This window comes from Lotus japonicus, chromosome 6 (assembly GCF_012489685.1).
Source record: "Lotus japonicus ecotype B-129 chromosome 6, LjGifu_v1.2".
Lineage (NCBI taxonomy): Eukaryota > Viridiplantae > Streptophyta > Magnoliopsida > Fabales > Fabaceae > Lotus > Lotus japonicus.
Genome location: NC_080046.1, coordinates 45,419,497 through 45,440,634, shown reverse-complemented (window position 1 = coordinate 45,440,634; position 21,138 = coordinate 45,419,497). Strand labels below are relative to the sequence as shown.

Sequence of the window (21,138 nt, the reverse complement as noted above, 5' to 3'; positions counted from 1 at the left end):
TCAACTCAGATCTGGTGCCAATACTATTGAGAGTGAATTTTCTTTCTCGAGTGGAAACCCCCTGATGTAGGTAACGTTGCACTGAAATGTGGGTTACCAATTCTCTGTGTTCTTTATTACTTTATTGTTTTCACTTGTGGGAGTGCTCAATAGGTGATGGTGGAGCCATGACCGCGACCGCGGAAGGTTATGTTAAAGTTAGGGAAAAAGGAAGAGGAATAAGGTGAAGAGAAGAGATCAAAACCGATGAATTGTTTTTTGAACAAACCAAAACCAGTCAAATATTTTCAAGAGATCAAATTTTTTAAAATTTTGCCAAACTTCACAAGGAGGCAAATCATATTTAACCCTTAAATTGATCTTACAACAAAAGTCACCTTTTTTTGTCAAAACAGAAATCACCTTATGTTCCACTTGTTTGGAATTTAGTGGCTTATATTAATTGCTTTTTTGGCCCCTTAGTTTTTTATGAGCTAATCAAGTCATTTGTTTTTTAAATTAGGAAAATTTAGTCCTCTCAATTCCCATGTGTATAAAATCATACTAATTCACTTTAAAAAAATATCATAATTCATTTTGTTTTCGGTTAACGTGAATAAAGAGAGCTACAATAATTTCGGAGGATTTTTCAACCGGTTACTTCGGAGGAAATATCATTTTCCAATAATTAAACTGGTTCAATTTATGAAGAACTTTCTTTAAAAATGAGAGTTTTTAGTAGAATAATAATGAAATAGAGACTTGATTAGCAGCAATTTAAAAGATGAGGGACTATATCTACTCATAAAATTCTTAAGGAACTAAAATCACCTAGTAAAAACTTAGAGGACCAAAAGTGCATTTAAGCCTAATTTAATATAGGTTTCAATTAATATATTGGTTAATAATACCGACTAATGTCATCAATTTATGATAATGTAACATACAGTACAATTGAAAATGTTTATTTTTATTTTTATAAATCACATGGAGAAATCTCCACTAAGACAATCTTGCTTAAGCCGAGTAGGACCTCCATGGGCAGAAATCTCTCATTCAAGTATTTAATGCTACTCCATTCACAAAGACTCAAACTTAAGACATCTGCTTAAGCAAAAACAACCTCATATCAGTTGATCTACGCGCTAGGTGGTACAGTTGAAAAATACAATGAATGCAAAGTGAATATAAATTGAGATATAAAAAGAAATTAAAAAGTTTAGCACGAGGTAAAAACGTTCAAAAAGCTAAAATGACAACTTTAAGTCTTGGCCACCAAATGTTTTGGTGGCTGGCAGAGCAAAAGGAAAGCCCCCTGCTTTTGAAGTTTCAGAATTATCAAGAGAGTAATAGTTGCAAATAGCTTCATTTTCTATAAGGAATATTGAGGAACAGTATTACAGTATCTAAAAAGTCACCTCACAATTGAAATGTCATTTGGCAGTAGACAAGTAATAATTGACAAATGATTCAACAAGCGTGAGTATTATATAATGAACCTGCATCCTTTCTATTAAAGATTAGCATGTAAGTTTTTCTAGTCAAGACAAAATTGTAAACATGGATTCCAACAATGACTTCAAATTCTCATGCCTGATGATGAGCAATCTCAGGCAAGAATGGATGATTTGCATTCAAAAGTCTTGTACCATAGTTGACACTCAGTTCAGGGGAATCTCAAACGTCCAAAACAGAAGATATTAATTTCACAGGTTTCACTTTGCTAAGCTCATGGCAATGCAAGCAAAGTGAAAAGGATGCAATTGTAATCTTAAACTGCAAAAAAATTGTAGATAAGAATCTCCCCTATCACAATGTTAAATGTTTTTTTTTTCCCTAGATCAGTTTTTGTCTTCAGATTTGCAGGGCATTAGCAATTGACCCGGCTAGACTCAAAACTTCAAAAGGAGCTTTGTTTGCTAAAGCTTTGACAGTAAGTGGGCAAGAATCTGTGATCCAGAAGTAGGCAAATGCATTCTCCACAGCTCCTGCAAATTAAATCAAATTGGAATAATATTCAAATATATGAGAATATAGGGATGTAGATGTATGTGACATTAGGTCAGGACTAACCATTTTTATGAGTAAATCGCTCCCATGATTGGTTAGGGAACACGCCGTGAGTGACATAGGCACTCACCTTTGCTGCGCCATTGGCTGCTAACACTTTCTGCGGAAACCAACAGCAAAAGAGAGAAATGTTAAGTTAAATGTAGATGCAGATTCATGGACTGAGTATATGCAGACACATGCATACAGAGATTAAGTGTTGCTAATTTTAAATTTGCAAACCCAATACACCAATGATCTTCAAATATATAATTTTTTCTTTTGACAAAATAAGCATCTCATTTTGATTCAGAAATTGAATAATTAACCTGACACTCAATCAGGGTGCTTCCAGATTGGACCAAATCATCAACAATGACTACATGATGTCCAGCGACGTCGCCTTCCTTGAGCCGAACTATCCTCTTGTCACCTTCACGAACCTTTGTACATACAACCTGCCATTTCAAAAATTTAGACAACCTATACACAACTATAGTACAAATTAAATAAAGATATACTTAAGGGAGACCTACCACTGAATATTTATCAAACTGCTTGTGGAATCGCTTCCATGCACCATCATCGGGGAATGCAATAACTACCTGAAAATAACAATCAGTTATTCAGACTAAAAAAGAAAATGAGAATAGCAAGCATGGGAATTTGCCAGGAAATATAAATATGCATTGTTTTGGCATTACAGGTTTGACCTACAGACAAAGGAAATGTGACTGAAATAATGCAGAACACTCACATTATCAGCATCAGGAAGCAGCTGCAAGCGTTGCTTTAACAGAGGAATACCAGTCTCAAACAATGGCAAAACCTCATCTCCAAAATAAAACCTCTCCTGGATAATTGTAAATCATAACTGATAAAAGTTAGCTCACCATTCAAACATCGAGTACATATGAAAACAGCAAAGAGAGTTGGGGAATGACGATGCAATGTCCCAAAACCTCAAAACACTTCTATGAAGAAGCCTTGATTACCTAAATGTTTTGTTATGTTGTTACACCTTACATAGACTAAGCATGCTCTCGATGTTAAACTAAATGAGAATAAGAGTTGAATATGTTGTTCAAACATGTAAAAGTTAAACAAGTATGCTGAACATCAAGGGATCAAAACATAGATTTGAAATTACGCTAAAACATCCATGGTGTCATATGATGTGAACATCAATCAAGCAAAAACATCATCTATACTTTTTACTCTTGACACCAATCTGAGCTGTGTATTCTAATGGACAGTACCTTTAGGCCTTCTTTTGAGAGTACATCATCTACTTCAATGAAGAAAAGCTTCTTAATAGTACAATATAGGACAACAAAACATAAGTGCAATGTAAACATGGACCCATCATAATCAGGCAAAGCAAAGGGACCATCAACAAAATTTCCATTAAAATAAAAATAACATTTAACAGTAATCCATATGGATCTTAAATTACACACCACATAGGCAAGCATAGTACTTCCTTTCAGTGCATAAAATACACAAACCTGCAAGGCATGAATGTCATATATGACTAAACTAGTTGGGCCGCCTCTTGAAACAGGAATATTAGACAACATCCTTGCAAGGGTGAAGGCAGTTGCTACATCTCCTTCTTCTTCCATTCGCTCAAATGATCCAGTTGGGAAAAAAGGCAATACCAATGTGAAGGAAGCAACAAATAGGCGAGGGAGTGCATAAATGACAGAAAGTTGTTCAAAGACTTGGGCTGGGGAGCTGAATGATGCCAAAAAGGCAACATGTTCACCACGAAGCTCTTCTGCATTATTTATAAATAGGTTCGGGAACCCATCAGCAAAAGACCTGGACAAGCATAAAATTAATCAGTTTTTCTATTTTGCCAAACAACAAACGAAAACTATATTCATCATGCAGCTCTTTTTTTTCATAATAATGTTGTACAAGTGAAACGTAGTATGAGGAGCCAAAACCTCCAGATATCTGAGGATATGAAGAAAACAATATAAGCCATTACAGAACTAAAGTAATGGGTAAATCTACATCACAAAATAAGATTTCAAAACAAGTCATGAAAAAGCATCTTAACATAAGTACTCAGCTACATAAAAAGACAATATGTTTTCTTTGAGGCAAATCCTAACAATCTAGGGTAGTACTCCTCATTCACTAAATGTCTAAGCTTAACCAGTTAGTGAAATTAAACCTCTGTCCCTTGTTTGAAATACCCATTTAGTTTATGGACTCCAAATTCTAATAAAAACCTGTTTGAATTCAGCTTAATATTTAACACCCCATAAAAAATAAAACTTTTCATTGCAGAATTTGACTCATGTAAAACATTAGATAAGACCCAATACAACACAATCAAGCAAAACATGAACTACAGTAACAAACAAAACATGAGAATGAGAGAGAGAGGAACCTCCATCTGATATTCTGGAGAGTGATATCGGTGGAATGAGCAGCAACCTTGCGGGCAAGGTCTTGGGAATCAAGGGAGTAGAAGAGGTTGACTGACTTCTTGGGAGACTTCACCACTGCTGATGATGCCATTCTTCTTCTTCTTCTTCTTCTTCTTCTTCTTCTTCTTCTCTGTCTAAGCAAAAGCGTGGAGACTAAGCACAAGAGAATGTAGAAGGAACAACAAAATGAAACAGGGTTTTAGGGTGTGGTTTTGGACTTCAAATTTTACACTGTGATGACAGGGATACCCTTAATTTATTTACTCTTGAGACAATAATATCCTTTCTAAACCCACCAGATCGATTCTGCCACCGGCGAACACCATTCCCCTCTCCTTCAGGTCACCGGTGAACACCATTCGCCGACAGCCAATTTAAAAGCTTCAGACCTGTGCAGTGCATAAATCTAATGGGTGCTGAAATTGTAGAGACATGGATGAGGCGCAAGAGGAACTTGTTCAAGATGGGAAATAGTGGGGGTAAATGGGTAATATGAGTAGTGGGTATTTTTGTAAGCTAACATTTTAATCCAACACAATCTCAGCTGTTCAATTTTAAAACTAATATATCCAACGGCTACTATAAAACTGCCAACACCGTGCTTTTGTCTAAACTTTTTTCTCAGTCAACTCTTTTTTTTAATAATATGGATAAGAGTGGGTTGAATAAGACTGATACTATTATATTATATTATATTATTTTACATTATAGTATGTATAAGAAAAAAGTGTATAATATAATATATAAAATTTAAGATATAATATAATATAATATAATAATGACATAATAATAAATTTATAATAAAAAATGAGTGTTGATAAAAGTTAATGTGTTATATCTGGTGGGGAAAAACATTGATTGGATTAAATATGTGATTTGAAATAAATATTTAATACTCTATTTTTTATTAATTATTATTATATAATTAAAAGAAAAAATTATAACAGAAATTTCAGTTTTAGAAAATTCTAAAATATATTATCACATGATATATTATAATATTATATCATTTGATAATATTTTATAATAATATAATAACATAATAATATGGTAGAAATTAAGGGCCCGTTTGGTGGCATGACAAGATAGGATAGGACAAGATAATAATCATATTCTGTTGTTTGTTGCGTCAGCAGGATCTAATAACATTATCATGTCTCCTATCCTATCCTGTCAATCATGTGTAAAAGTTATCATGAGGGGGGAGTTAGGATAGAACATGATATGATACCAGTTATATATTTTCTTTTAGTATCCTAACTAAAAAATAAATAAATAAAATTATTATTCATAAATAGTAAAATAGACTACTCATTTACAAATATTGATTTATTAATAATAATAGACTAATTTAATATTTTCTTCTCCTATTATTTAAAAATTATTTATCTACTTATATAATAATTTACAATTTAAATATAAAGTACTTTTAATAATATTCTTAATTAAGTTAACTTTTATTGTTAATTATCACGTGTCACAACTAAGTGAAAACCAATTGGTTAACTACATAATTTTATTTAAAATATAGGCTATCTTCAAAACAATAAAATAAGCTAATTAATAAAATTTAAATTAATTTTATTTATTTTAAAATATAGACTCATTCATGAAAATGTAAAGAAATTAAATTTAATAGAATGATCAATTTTAAATGTATTTTTTTATTCAAATATAAATCTAATACATTTTTCATTATCATATACTGTCTTTATCATGTGCACCTCAAACATAGGATGATAAGAGTCTATCCTGCTCTTATCCTATCCTGTTCACATATCATATCCTATCATATCCTATCCTGACCACCAAACGGACCCTAATTGTAATAAAATCTAGTCCGACATCCTTGTAGGAAAGCTCAAGTGGTAGGAGCTGAGGGACATATGAGTTGGGAAAGGGGAGGTCCAGGGATCGATTCCTGACGGATGCAATTTATCTTTCCGATGTACCAAAAAAAATCTAGTCTGACAGTATTATAAAATTATTATTTATAATTTAATAAAATATTATATAATATATTGTAAAATTGTATATCATATTAATATTATTTTTTCTTTAAACCACATGTATCCTACATTGAAACAATCAAGCTCGAGTTCATGAGTAAGATTACCATTGAGGACGACAAAGCTCTCCTCGTCAACATGAAACCAAACATGTACTAGAAGTATATATAAGGACTCTTTTTTTTGTCATTTGACAACTAGTCTCCACCGGGGAAAAGAGTTTCAAGTAATTAATCTGCCTCGAGATACGGTAGTGATGTCCTTGGCCACAAATGTATTATTTTTTACCTCAAAGATGGTCAAATCCGGGCCAGGAGCTTAAGCGAAATTCCTTAAGAAAATGCACATTCACTATTTGTGCCACCCTTTTAGTTATATAGAAGGACTCTCTATATGCTACGTAAAAATTAAACATGGTTTACTTCTTTTATCTCTTTGTTACATTACAAGCTTACAACTGAATCATAAATGTGAATGAACTAAATATAACTTACTATCTTTTCAAAAAAAAAAAGAACTTACTATTTGCAACAAGAAAACACAAAAACTAGTGAATCACATTACACATATATAAGGAGGGTTAGCAACACATTGTTTTCAGCACACTTTCCTTCACATTTCCTATGATTGGTCCATTTAGACAATAATTAACATGTTTCCTTACTCATCTAAAAATTTGTTGACTTTTTTTTAAAATTAAACCAACCATATTTAAGTGTGTTAGCAATGTGCACAAGAGAGTATCTATATATATCTATATATATAAGTAAAGCACACTTGAACCACTACATTAAATACATTAGTAAAGATTGAATGTATTATAGTGTACTATTAAGTAATAACAAATTATCTTTATAATAAATATATTAAGTAATAAGATTAAAAACTGAAAAAATAATTGTATTGTCAAAAGCTATTCAACTACCTACATTAAATATTCACAAAAATACATATATTAAATTATAATAGTTATAATTTTAAAAAATAACTTGAGTTGAAAAATATTAAGAATTAAAATTAATTAATTAAAATTAATCATAAATATTTTTTATAATTAATTAATTTAGATAAAATAGATTTAAAATTAATAAATATTTGTTATTAAATAATTATTGATGGTTAAGATTATCATAGAGTAATTTTCTATTTAACTACATATATGATGATAAATAAATTAAATATATAAAAAAATAACTTAATTAAATTAGGAGATATATATTAAATATGTTATGCGCGCATGTCATGTTAGGTATAAGAAATAATAGAATAATTTAATTTTAAAATTTTTGTTCGATAATAGTTATAATTTTGATTTAAAATTTGTTTTCTAATAATATTTAATATGAGTTTATAACCTCATATGAGATTTATCATTGTTGCACTCATTTACAATAGACTAAAAATGAGGCATGCAATGGTATTTAATAAACTTGCTAAATGAAATTATATTTGATACAGTCATATATCTACAATATTTCTTCAATTATAAAAAGTAGCAATCATTCTTAACCAGCTTTCACTTTTGCACATTATTATGGTACACGAGTTTAAGAATATTTTTAACTAAGTCCTGTGCTAACCACATGTATCATCTACTGAGGGAATCATGTTCTACTCAAGTGTAGTGAAAGTTAAAGGTCTATCATAAAGTGCAATCCTTAAGGACGGAATCTCAGGGATCGAAAGAGTTAATTTTAACCATTGTAATAGACATTCATTAGGTTGAACGATTTGTGTTTTCAAATTTTCTTATGAGGCTTTATAATTTTTTACTTTCTATAAAACTATAAAAATTGATCGAATAAGATAAATTATTATCCTAATTCATAATTTAAGTTAAAAAATATATGCTCTTACAAATTACAAACTGCATATTAACTAATTAAATACTCATTATGCAATAAATAGTATAATTTTTATATGTGTCACTAAGAATATGCTTCGACATTAAATTTTTATTAGCACACTTACCATAGAGTTTCAACTGAAAACACAACTTTCTTGGCCGAAACATGAAAGCAAGAGATAAATACCATATTATAAAAGTCTTTTTACTTTTATAGATGATTTTACACAAACACGGACTAAATTATTCAGCTCTAATTATATATTTGCATCATTTTACTTAATATTGAGAGTGTATTACTATTTAAACATATAATCACCAAATAAATTGAAAATAATTTTTATTAAATAAACTTAAAATATTAAATATGGGTTTTAATATACAAATAAATTAACCGAAGAGGGGTAGTTCAGTTGGCAACGCAGGCTGAGTGTGTGTGAAAAACTCTCGGGTTCAATCCCCACACAATACACCCTGGGGAAGGGATGAGGAGCCTTAATTGTGACTAAATCTCGAATCTGTGGTATATCCAAAGAGTGACCGGTACCAAATTCTTATAAAAAAAAAACAAAAAAATTAGTGTATTTTTTGAGCTTCATTAATGTAATTACATATGTTTATCATATTCTTAATTATCTATTATTCAATAATTTTTCATATTACAAAAATTATTTTTACAAATAATAGATACATAACTTAAAAACAAACCCGTGCAACGCACGGGTTTAATTTCTAGTATATATGTAAAGCTCACTTGAGCTTTTGCATTAAACTCATTAGCAAAGAGTATTAAATGCATTAAACCATATAATTCTCAAATTAAAAACTAAAAAAAATTATTGTCAATATTAAAAATTAATTTTGTTAAAAAAAACTGAAATTTTCTCTAGTTTTGCATTTGACAAATATTGAAAATTAAAATTAGTTAATAATAAAATAATATTTTTAATAAATAATGTAGATAAATAGTTTTAAAATTAAAAAGCGCCGCTAAAATGAATTTAAAGTTAACTATAACATATATGTGCATTATTGAAAAAATATCTAATAATAATTTTGATCTATGATATATTAATAAAAATTACTTATCCATGAGAGGGTTGTTCTCATGAATCATTTGCTATTAATAATATTCATCTTTTGTTGTAAAAAAAAAAATTACTTAAGGAAGCATAATAGAGAAAAATAATAATGGTCAAAGTTGAATAAATGTTCGTTGTGAGAGGTATATCCATTTAATGTGATCGTAGAACCTCGAGAGATTATAAGTCTCTTGGCTATCGGTTTTGAGAAAACATTCGGAAACCAAATAAGTTAAATAAATTTAAATTCGCTTGATAATATTTTAAGTTATTTATGTTATCACTTATCATAATTCTAAAATTTAAAATTAATTTATTCTTCTTGACCTTGACAAGTCACAACAAATGACTTTCTTGGTAAAAGTTGGATTGGGCGAGCCCCCCACACCCTAGAGGAACTTGCCCAGGGACGAACAAGACCTAAAAGAGAGGAACTCGCTAGGGGCGAGAGAAAGGACTTAGGAGATTAGGGACCCCCTTAAGGCAAGCGCCAGGGGCGGTTGATGTATGTAAGGGAGTTGGGCCGAGTGAGGTACGACCCAACAAGCCCCATTAGTGGCAAAGTTAGGGTTTCATGTAACCTTTATAAAAGGGGACTTTATGATCATTGCAAAGGATCATTCGGCATTTATTCTAAAGGATTAGGCTATTACTAGACTCATGCTTTACTAGGGTTTGAGACTTATACCATTCTTGAGTGTTCATTTCCAGAACAAAAGTATAAAAAATGATATTAAAATTTATTTCATGACACTAGCACTTAACACTCTTTTACGTAATTTAAATATTTCAAATTAACTTAATAATTTTTCATAAATTTTTTTATTTCTAAAAATCATTTCTATGCTAATAATTAAATATCAATAGTAAAATTTGAGTAATATTAATTATTTATAAAAAAAATCTAATAATATTTATTGAAATGTCTTAACACAGTTTATTTACAATTATAATTAAAAAATATTTTTTTATTTATTTAAACTATAATAATTTATATATAATGTTAAAAAATATTGTAAGTAAACCCGTGCAACGCACGGGTATAATATCTAGTTTGTTAGTATTTCTCATGTATATAAAGGCATACATTACTTCGTGATTATATTAATAAGATAAGTATTATAACATTTACTTTCTAACACTTTCATTTTAGTGGACTCACATAAATTTCAACTAATCAATAAAGCACTGTGACTATATAAATAAAGGGAGTGTCACCCACTTTCTAACACTCTCATGTATTGGTTAAAATAATGTAGGTTCCATTAAATTTGAAGTGATACTAATATTTTTAGTGAACCCACATGAAATTCAACTAATCAATAAACAAATGTTGAAAAGAAAGTGTTAACGTGAATGTTTCTAACTTTCTATATAAATAATTAAACAAAATCCATTTTATTAAGCCGAATTCTACTATACCCCTGGTTATCATACATAAGTAATGTACGTGGCCCAATCATTGGTGTACATCCTATCCCAAAAAAAAAACATGGAGGAACTAATTTGCAAATATAAGGAATTGAGGGTGTTAATGAAACAAAGACCAGATTAACTTGGGTAAATGTTTGACTTATGTGGTCAACTACCATTGTTGCAGGTTCTCTTTTAGGGATAAAGATCCTCTCGAGTGAATTGACAATAATATGTCAATTGAAATATTATAGCTTATCAAAAATAAAATTGAAATATTATAAATATTTACAGATGCCCACTTATTTAATGCATTGGAAGTGGGAGTTTACAATTGAGAGGACCTCATCTCTCAATTTTGAAAGTCGGAGTGGAAGCATTTTAGAAACACAAGTTAAAAAAAAAGCAAATTTCAGAAAGCACTATTTGAATGATAAGCAAGAAGAGCAAAGGAAATTCATACTAACACAATTAAAAATTAATTTCAGAAATAGGAGAACACTGGAAGATATTTCTACAACTTGCCGAACAGAGTACCAGATGACAACAACACTGGAAATAATAATTTACCATATATTATAATGTTCTCTAAAAGACTAAAACACTCATTCTCATTATTCTCATTATAGTATTTAAAATAATGATTCCTAATCATACCAAAAGAGCTGTGCTTATTAGATGAAGATGATAATTTGGTACAATGCCAAAACTAAGAACATCAACAGCAGCAGAAAAAGATTGCGTGGGTCAAGTGAGATAATGTCTGTAGGCCACGAGAAGCTGGAGGGTTGGGACTTGGGAGTGAAGAACTGAACTCTTCAATTTGGCTCTTCTCGGAAAATGGAGGTGGAAGCTTATGTCAGGAAACAAATTAAGACCTATGGCAATAGAATGGCGACCGGGGTGTTAAATGCTACAACTCGAGACTCAATTTGGAGGCGTGATATATATAAGTTGTGTTTTGACTCAGGGGAGGGCAAATGTGTGCATGTTCATCTGGAAGCAATGCAAGACGGCCACCAACACGTTTAAATCTCCTGAAGAGGAAGGTAATTGTATCTGATGTGGAAGCCCGCTGCCCTCTATGCCTGCATGAGGTGGATTGCTTGATCTTCTTTTACATTGTCCACTTGCAGCCAATGTGTGTGTGGGCAAATGAAAAGAAGATGAAATGAACACGGGTCAATACCACTTTGGAAATACAATTCTCAATGCTCATCTTATGAGAATTAGATTTCCCACCCTCTGGTTTAGAATTGCCACCCTAGCCTTTTTAAAAAAATGCCGGGAATACCCTCCGGGACTTAAACCTCCATACCAGTCCAGAGGTTGATGTTCTGGACTAGTCCGAGAGTTAAACGTTCGGATTCTTTAATTACAGTTAAAATAACATGACTTTAGTCCAATTGCAGCAAATATAACATGACTTTAAAATTGAAAAGTTACATAATCCAATTTAAACAAAATTACAATACATAATCCAAGTTAAGCATTGGAAAAGTAAAGCAAAATAACAATACATAATCTAAGCTCAGCATTTCAAAAGTTACACAAATAGTCCTTAATATAGAATTAGTAAAGAACTAATATTAATCTTCTGTTATGTTTGTGAAGCTTCCAGGTGGAGGTGCACTGTCCTTTGGAAATACCTGTATAATGAAAACAGATTCAAATGCTTTGTTGTAGATGTGGAAAAGATTCAAATGCTTTATTTTAGATGTGGAAGAAGATTATCATACCTTGACTACATTGGACAAGGTTATATTCAGATAACAATTAGACTTTCTAGGAGAGAACACAGCGACCTGAAAGCAAAGTGAAGAAACGATGTGATGTCCAAGTTGTCCAAAGAAGCTTAAAATGTTAAAGTTGCATATAGATTAACCTTTTGGAGAAGCAGAACAGATCCAACAGTTATGTCTTTCGCAAATACGCTTTCAGTGAATACCTTGTGATGGATACTAGCGCCAACAGTGCCCGTAGGGTCCTGAATCTCAATCTCAGATGTCATGAGAGAAACATGAATATAACATTTCACTGAAATATAAGGAGGAATAAGGAAATACCTTGAGTGTAACTGTTGCATCTCCAAACCCATTGGGATTGCAGGATTTGATAACACCGATGATGTGATCTACTCTTTCATGATGGTGAGTGATTGCGCCCAGAGGAGTGGCAGATCCGTTTAATTGCAGGGCTGAAAGCCAAGCATTGGATTGGAAATCGGGATCGGTGTCGTGGCCGTCTTGGAGGACTTGCCTAACGAATTGTTGGGTTGAAATGTTTGGTTTGTCGTCGGTGGATCTGCGGTGAATCATGGCGGCCTGGACGGCGCCAGCTGGGCCGGGAATGAGAGGACGAGAGCTGGAGGCAAGGTTGTCTTGGCGTTTGCAAGGGCGGATGAAGGTTGATGGTGGATCTTGTTCCATTTCTTCTGGTTATTTCCTGCAACAAGGGAAGAAGGGAAGTAATGTAATGGTGTAGGATGCCTTTGGTGCATAGGGGACTAATATAGGAAGTAAAGGGATTTATGGTGTAGGATGAATGAGTAATGGGGTTGGTGGTGGGGTTGGTGGTGAAGATTAATGGTGGTCAGAGTTGGTTGTGTAGGCAGTGATGGTGGTTGAGATTGTAATTGATGGTGGTCAGAGTTGGTTGTGTAGGCATTCTGCTGCTTGGTAAGGGTGATCCAGGACTATAAGTTTCGGATCAATCCAGGACTTTAAGTTTCGGATCAATCCAGGACTATAAGTTCCGGACTGATTCATAATTAAATTTACCACCCCCCTTTTTAAGACGTCCGAGAGTTGAAAACCCGGATTAATATGAAACTTCAAGATTCGTACCTTTCAAACCAGATACTGTCACAGACAGAAACGTGAAAATGCAGTGACAATAATATGGGACAAACAGACCTCGTTACAATACTGGAGCATTGTCTTAATACATGTAGGAAAATATTCTTGCTAATAATATGGTTACAGACATGGTTACAACATTACAAACATGAATCATATTATCAATCTTCTGTTATGTCTGTTAAATCAAAGTTGGTAATAACACGAGGACCAATCCAAACAGTGTGTTCAGCCATAAATCTATCCAAACGCTCTTTATACGGTTTACACCATTCGGACTCGGGTTCTTCAACGTTGTATTCCCATTGGGGAGCAATTGGCGACATAGGATGTCCAGACACCAACTTCAGCTACATTTAAGAGTATAATAGTAAAATTAGATATATTTCAATATAAATTGTTTAACGTGACAAGAGAGTGTATTAATAAAAAAGAAGATATGTATTTAATTGAGGATATACCTGTACAAAGTGATTGGTCACATGACCAATAGCTATGACAGGATGTTCTAACGGTGGGGCGCCTCCTCTCATCGGAAGGTAAGTGTAACTAGATTTTAACGAGATGGAGATGAAAACCACCCGAAACCGGTTAGCAATAAGGTACCCCATCTCTGGTAGATGCATCCATTTGGCTTTAGTGGCTCTACCATCAGGAGGGAGAGTGAGATGATTGTGCATGGCTTGTACCACATCATAACCCCACATGCGTGTATAGTGTTTCTCATAGAGTGTGAGTTCTACAATCAGCTCTTCCCTAACCCGAGGCCAACCGTCCTGACCGTTCTGAAGGTCCAGCAATGCAGCGATGGCTCTGTATCCACAATTACCATCCCCGACAACATCTATCACTTCATGTATATATGGCCATAAAAAAGATGGCAACTCCGGTAAGTAGATTTTGGAGCCGGTGGCCGTCATAGCCTTCTTGTTCTTTGACTTAGGAGCTTGCGATGTTGGAGTTGTTTTAGGAGTTTTGGTGAGCCTAGGTTTCCTCTTGCTAGCTTTCGCTTCTTGTTCTTTGGTCTGATTGTCAACAAGTTCCCAATGTGAAAGGTCACGCTGGGTGGATCCTATTGATTGACCTCTGGGAGGTTTGGTTTTCCTCTCCTTGGACGATTGATTGTGCTTTATCTTCACTTCAGGAGGACACAATGAACTGATTTGAGGACAATAAAGCTCTTTAAGCTTCCTTCTCAGCATACTTTGGCCCGCATCATCCAAGGTATTGAAATGAGCCCACAAAGCCTCAATCTCTAGCGGCATGCATCCACTGTTTGAGGTTTGACTCTCCACAACAGGCACTTGTTCCCAAGAAAGTATCTTCCAGAATGGATCAACTGCTGCATACGGAATTGAGGCCATACTCTGAAGTGCACAAGCGCAAGGTAGTCCATGAGTGACTTTCATCACGCAACCGCATTTCTCACCATGACCCCAAAATCTTTTTTGTTCATCATACATTAGGTGAAGTGCATGTTTAGCAACGAATCCTCTCATATTCTTATACATTGGAGACTTGAAATGGTGCTCTACAATGTTAATACTGCGCTCAAACGATGCTTGTATTGCATTGTGGCGTACAATGGTCAACCTATCAATTGCTTCCCATGAATCGCACAGGTTACCCTTGCCGTTCCTAAGCATCTTCTTCAAGCTTGCATGTGCACTTTCAGCCCTGCATACAAACATGAAGCTAGTCTATCAAGCCTATCAAATGCATACAAAAAATGAAACAAGCCTATCAAATGAATCAATTTTATCAAATGAAACAAGTCTATCAAATGCATACAAAAAATGAAACAAGCCTATCAAATGAATCAATTCTATCAAATGAAGCAAGTCTATCAAGATTGCATGTGCGTAGTACCTGTTACTTGTTGTCGTTCCAAAATGCTTCACTCTGTTTGTCCATGCCTTCACAAATTTCTCCTTGTGAACCAACCAAGTGTCATAAATGTACGATGTGAACCTTGGATGATCCTTACACATATCACACATGTCGCTCCATTCCTCCTCAAATTGTGTAGCTGTTTCAGCATATACCACTTCATTCCACTTTTGCATCACTAAGGCTTTAAAATCCGTTGTGTCAACCCACAATTTGCACTTTGCCTCAACATTCTTGTTTATGTGGAATAGGCATAGTAAATGGGTAGCCTCAGGAAAAATATTCCGAACAGCACTAAGTAAAGCCAATTCCCTATCAGTCACAATCACTCCAGGTAATCGGGCAGGGTCAGCAAGTAGAGATTTCATGCACTCCAAGGCCCAAACATAGTCAGGTGTGCGCTCACGAGTCATGTAGCAAAATGCAATGGAGTAAGTCAGACCAGTAGAAGTGAGGCCAACCATTTCAAGCAATGGAATTTGAAATTTGTTTGTCTTGTATGTGCAATCCATGATTACCACGTGAGGGAATGTGTTGAAGAGGTTAATAGCATTAGGATGAGCCCAGAAAAATTCCATAATGACACCCGAATCTTCTTCATGTCTTTCAAAGTGAACATAGTTGGCTTCTGCCAACTTCTTCAGCAAATATTGCATCTCTGTAAGTGGCCCGCGGTCTAGTTCTTTAACTTTTTTGATGCGATTATACACTTGAGTGATGGTAGACAAGTTACCCGGATTATTTTCCTTCAAAGTGGCCAACATGTGTCTCGGTGGGACCCAATTGTTATTCATGTTGTCGACTTGAACCTTCTCTTCTTCTGTTAGTCGACCAGCATAGGAATGGCCAACCAAAGATCTAGCTGGTTCATGGTTGTGTACCCCTTCCAACAGTTTCAGCCACCAATTTCTATCACCCTCCGTAGGTCGTCCTTTAAGTTTAAAAGGACAATTACATTTTTGTGATCCGGTGGAGTTGTACTTGAAGGACTTAGGGTCCTTGTACAGGATATACACACCATGCTTCGAGCACCGCAGAACAATTTACATATTTCCACCTTTTCTGGAATAATCAGACATTCCAGTCACAATCGCATATCCATTGTCCTTCCCAACATTCTTAGCCCATTGTTTAAGGTCATCAACAGTTTCAAATATCTGTACAGTGGTAACATATCATTTTAAAATTAATAATCAATTCAAGCATCACTAAATAATAATGTCATTATGGTATACGCAATGAATACCTGATCGGTCGACCATAAATGAGTGGTATCCACACTTATAGGTTGAACATTATCTTGTTGTTGAAGCAACATTCCTTCACTGACATCATTATCTTGTTTTAGAAGCAGCATTTCATCATCATAGAAAAATGTGCTCGTCATACTGCCTGCATAAACCAATCTGCCACTGGTTAACAGTCCGTATAATGAACATTCGTACTAATCCGAGACTGTAACTTTCGTACTAATCCGAGACTATAACTCTCGTACTAATCCGAGACTTGAACATTCGGATTTATGTCGAGGCAGAAAAGTTGAAGTGATGGTGGTGGCAAAAAATGAAGAGAAATTTAAATAGTAGAAAATATAAACAAACGTATATATGCATATTATAATGGATGCAATGATACATACCAAGGTGGTGCTGGTTGATGAAGGTTGTTGTTGGTGGTGCAATGATGGTGGTGGGGGGTTGAGGGGTAGTAAGAAAAGAGGAAGTGAGGGAGTGAGGGTGATCAGAAGTGAAATGTAATGGGGGGTGGTTTGGTGGTTGAGGAGTTTATGCAGGCCATAATGGTGGTGAGGTAGGTGAAGCTATGGAGTAATGGTGCTGAAAAAGGTGGTAGAATCTGTCAGAGGTGTCCGGAAGTTGAAGTTTCATACTAATCCGAAGGATGAAGTTTCATACTGATCCGAAGGTTGAAGTTTCGGATTATATCTTAAAGATTAAACTTCATTACAAGGGTTTGGGTTGTTGAGTGCCAGGTTTTGGCTTCCATTACAAGGGTTGATTATTAGGGTTGATTATAAAAGTAATAGATTTTAAAAATTATTAGGTTTGATTATAAAAGTGAAAAAGAAAAAAAAATGTTAAAGTGAACATAAAGCTCACAAATTATTAGGGTTTAGGGTAAAAGTGAAAAAAAAAAAATATACGTTAAAGTGAACATAAAACTCATACTAATCCGAAATAGTATTGCAAAATACATAGTCCCCTAATATCGTAATAGTAATGTCAACAAAATGCTCATACAACTAATGTCCCCTACTGTCCCCTACCACGACGACCTCCCCTACCCCTACGGCCTCCCCTGGCTCCTGCCCTGCCGCCCTCCCAGCCACCTGCTCGGCCACCTGCTCGGCCACCGGCTCGGCGACCTGCTCGGCCACCTGCTCGGCCACCTGCTCCCAGACCTCCTCTCCCAGCAACGTAAGCAATGCCCTGTGTCCCAGCCAAGTCCTGGAGGATGCGAAGTGCTCTCTCCGTTAAAGCGCGGGCCTGTGTGCCTGGCAGCAAAGCATCATCCACCTCAAGTGACAACTCAAGGACTTCTAAAGCCCTACGCAAAGCAGCCTGAAAGTAAATAATAAAAAAAACGCTGTTAGTAAATCACATACAGAAAACAACAAGTGCATAAAGAAAATAGAAATAAAATTTAAAATTTACCACGACACTGAGATCAATCCTCCTCTCATCCGGTATGATGAAACAATGAGACACTCTAGCGTACCAATCCATGTAACCGCCCACAGCCTGTCCCTCCTCTATAGCAGGGTCGCCCTCAGGAAACAAGTACTGCACATAATCTGCGAATGCCGCATCAACAGCCTCATCTGCGGGAGATCTATCCATCTCACTAGGGTGGCGCGGGATCGTCTGTATATACCCAAACTGTCGCATGACCCGCTCCGGAAGATGAGGTCGCACAGCAGGGGGATATGGACACCGAATGTAGCCTGAGAACAAAGCCCTCTCATCCCGCTGTCGCCATTCCCTGTGGGCCTCATATGGAGTCCAAGTGACGTCGTCGGCCGTCAACTCATCAAATAGTACTCGCCTCTCGTCAAGCCTAGCATGACCCGACCGTGACTCTGTCCACCTACGAGCTCTGGGCTGGTCCTCTATGTAAGCAGGGTTCGCATACCGGCGAACGAGCCTGTCTGGAAAGTGCTCAAAGACCCAGGCCATCAACAGGGAAGTGTAACCGCCCATCTGTTTGACCCCGCTGCGAGAAGACTGTCCAAGCTGGTCGTATAACGTGGCAAGGGCCATGGCGCCCCACGCGAACTCCGACACCCGCTCAAGATCCTGTAGCATGCCGATCCAACGGGCGGAGAATGAGTGCCCCCCACTCTTGTCGGCGAACAATGTCGCGCCAACAAGATGCATCAGGTACATCCTGGCTGCATGCTCGTACCGCCCCTCTACATTACAATGTAATACCAATTATGATTAAGTAAATATAAATAATAGTTGGAAAAAGTTCAGATAATGAATGAAACAAACCTGCAACAGCTGTCGGGTAAAGGCCTCGCAAGAAGCTGAACCTCATAGTCGGACCCCTCTTCACATCAAACTCAGCCATGTACAAATCTGCATCCCCCCCTAACAGCAAAGCGCAGGTCTCTGCCACATCATATCTCGAGGCCACTCCTGGAGTGTAGAATCTCCCACCAACCGGGATGTGAAGAAGAGCGGAGACGTCGTCAAGGGTGACAGTCATCTCCCCGAATGGCATGTGGAAACTACTAGTCTCCTCGTGCCACCTCTCCACAAGGGCCGATATAAGCCCTGGATCCGTCTCTACATAGCTGCACCTGACCAGTGGATACAGTCCGCTCCTCTCCACAATCAAGCGGACCTCCCTGTAATTGTCCCCTTCACACGTCATCAGCCCGAGCTTCGTACCAGCAGTGGCAAGCCTCAAATCACCTCGCTCAGAATAACGAGGGTCAGTGGTGCCTAGTAGGGTATGCCACGTCCACGGCGCTATGTGATCCGGGTAATGCTGCAGAAGTGACAACTCAACCGGCCCACCAGGAAACGGTGGATCTCTCTGGAGCGGCGGCATATTCGGATCCTCTACCTCTACATCCTCACCCTCAATCTCAGAGTCAGACCCCGACTCCGACTCCGGCTCCTCAACTGCATCAATATCAAGTGAAGAGGTGGAAGGCTCAACAGTATCGTGGGCAGTAACCTTAGGCGTCGACTGAGGAGAAACCTCAGTAGCAGTAACCTCAGGCGTCGAGAGAGCAGGAACCTCAGTAGCAGGAACCTCAGTAGCAGGGGCAGGAACCTCAGTGGCAGGGGCAGGAACCTCAGTGGTCGCCTTCGGAGCCCCCTTCCTAGCCCCCTTCCGAGAAGTCGACACATCTGTATCATGATCACCTCGCCTATGAGAAGCGTGGAGATAGGCACGACGATCGGCCAACTCTTCAGACGATACCCTCTTAGTTTGCTTTGTCCTCGCCATAATCTATCAGAAAAAATAAGGAAAACAGATTAATAGCTATGTAATGAGTAACTAACTAGTTGAAGCAATCCACAAGTATACACAGTAAACTAATGTTATGAAATTTCAATACAATTCAAATAATGTTATGAAATTCAAATGTGAAATCTCTAGTTGGTTATGTCCTTAACCACTACCCTAAGATAGCCAAAAGCATGGAAATTATCTTCACCCCATTCATCTTATCACGAAAAACAATAACAGAAGCAATAGGAGTTACTGTCATAGAGACAGTACTAAATCTCTCAAGTCCGAATCTTGAAGTCCTGAACCATTCCGAATCTTGAAGTCCTGAACCATTCCGAATCTTCAAGATTCAGAGTGCAAATATCCCCAAATTCGCACCTCAGAACCCCAAAAACCCCAGAAATCACAATACAAATGAAATTTCACAAAATCAACTCATAAAAAGGGATTCGAAACCTAACCTAATCTGAAATACCTAAATTTGAAACCCTAAATTTGAAATCACAACACCAACTCATCAAAATACAAATGATTCAAAATACAAATGATTCTTGGTCGTGGATTCCAACAAATTACCTCAGTGTGGTCGGTTACAGGCTCTTAATCTACTTCAAAATTAAAAACATCTTTATCTATCATAATTTATTTATATCTGATTTGGTAACCAATTGTACAAAGATATACCCATGTTTTGAACCTGAACTACCCATCCACTTACAGTCAAATTTAGATTAACCTTATCCACTTAGTTGACTCAAATACCAATTTGTGGGACAACTATATTTCATTAGACAGAGTTTAACATTGATTTCAAAATATTAATCCCAGTTTTGGACCAAAAACTATTGGAAGTGCCCTTATATGAAAGCAACTAACCACGAAGTTAAACTATACTACCCAAGTATATGTAATAACTTTAATTTGATACTTTGTTATGTGCCACTGAGATTACAGACTCTTAATCTACTTCAAAATTAAAAACATCTTTATCTATCATAATTTATTTATATCTGATTTGGTAACCAATTGTACAAAGATATACCCATGTTTTGAACCTGAACTACTCATCCACTTACAGTC

At 35.8% G+C, this 21,138-nt stretch overlaps 4 protein-coding genes across 4 annotated transcripts; all 4 read right to left on the bottom strand.

The window, feature by feature from the left end:
* Window positions 1-1,531: 1,531 nt before the first annotated feature.
* Window positions 1,532-4,664, bottom strand: LOC130725874 (ribose-phosphate pyrophosphokinase 4). The gene is made up of 7 exons (XM_057577063.1): window positions 4,433-4,664; window positions 3,537-3,852; window positions 2,786-2,881; window positions 2,565-2,633; window positions 2,358-2,486; window positions 2,053-2,149; window positions 1,532-1,967 (listed from the first exon to the last, which is right to left on the bottom strand). Exons 1-7 carry the CDS (start codon window positions 4,561-4,563, stop codon window positions 1,834-1,836), a joined length of 972 nt encoding a protein of 323 aa, XP_057433046.1. The 5' UTR covers window positions 4,564-4,664; the 3' UTR covers window positions 1,532-1,833.
* Window positions 4,665-12,338: 7,674 nt separating this feature from the next.
* LOC130724528 (uncharacterized) lies at window positions 12,339-13,493 on the bottom strand. Its single transcript, XM_057575767.1, has 4 exons — window positions 12,889-13,493; window positions 12,708-12,809; window positions 12,562-12,627; window positions 12,339-12,471 (listed from the first exon to the last, which is right to left on the bottom strand). The coding sequence occupies exons 1-4, from the start codon at window positions 13,249-13,251 to the stop codon at window positions 12,412-12,414; spliced, it is 591 nt and encodes a 196-aa protein (XP_057431750.1). The 5' UTR covers window positions 13,252-13,493; the 3' UTR covers window positions 12,339-12,411.
* Window positions 13,494-13,841: 348 nt separating this feature from the next.
* On the bottom strand, window positions 13,842-16,671 carry LOC130725397 (uncharacterized). The gene is made up of 3 exons (XM_057576632.1): window positions 15,550-16,671; window positions 14,142-15,357; window positions 13,842-14,030 (listed from the first exon to the last, which is right to left on the bottom strand). The coding sequence occupies exons 1-3, from the start codon at window positions 16,362-16,364 to the stop codon at window positions 13,842-13,844; spliced, it is 2,220 nt and encodes a 739-aa protein (XP_057432615.1). The 5' UTR covers window positions 16,365-16,671.
* Window positions 16,672-17,117: 446 nt separating this feature from the next.
* LOC130722059 (protein MAIN-LIKE 1-like) lies at window positions 17,118-19,299 on the bottom strand. The gene is made up of 2 exons (XM_057572653.1): window positions 18,243-19,299; window positions 17,118-18,149 (listed from the first exon to the last, which is right to left on the bottom strand). The coding sequence occupies exons 1-2, from the start codon at window positions 18,972-18,974 to the stop codon at window positions 17,841-17,843; spliced, it is 1,041 nt and encodes a 346-aa protein (XP_057428636.1). The 5' UTR covers window positions 18,975-19,299; the 3' UTR covers window positions 17,118-17,840.
* Between the last annotated feature and the right edge of the window lie 1,839 nt (window positions 19,300-21,138).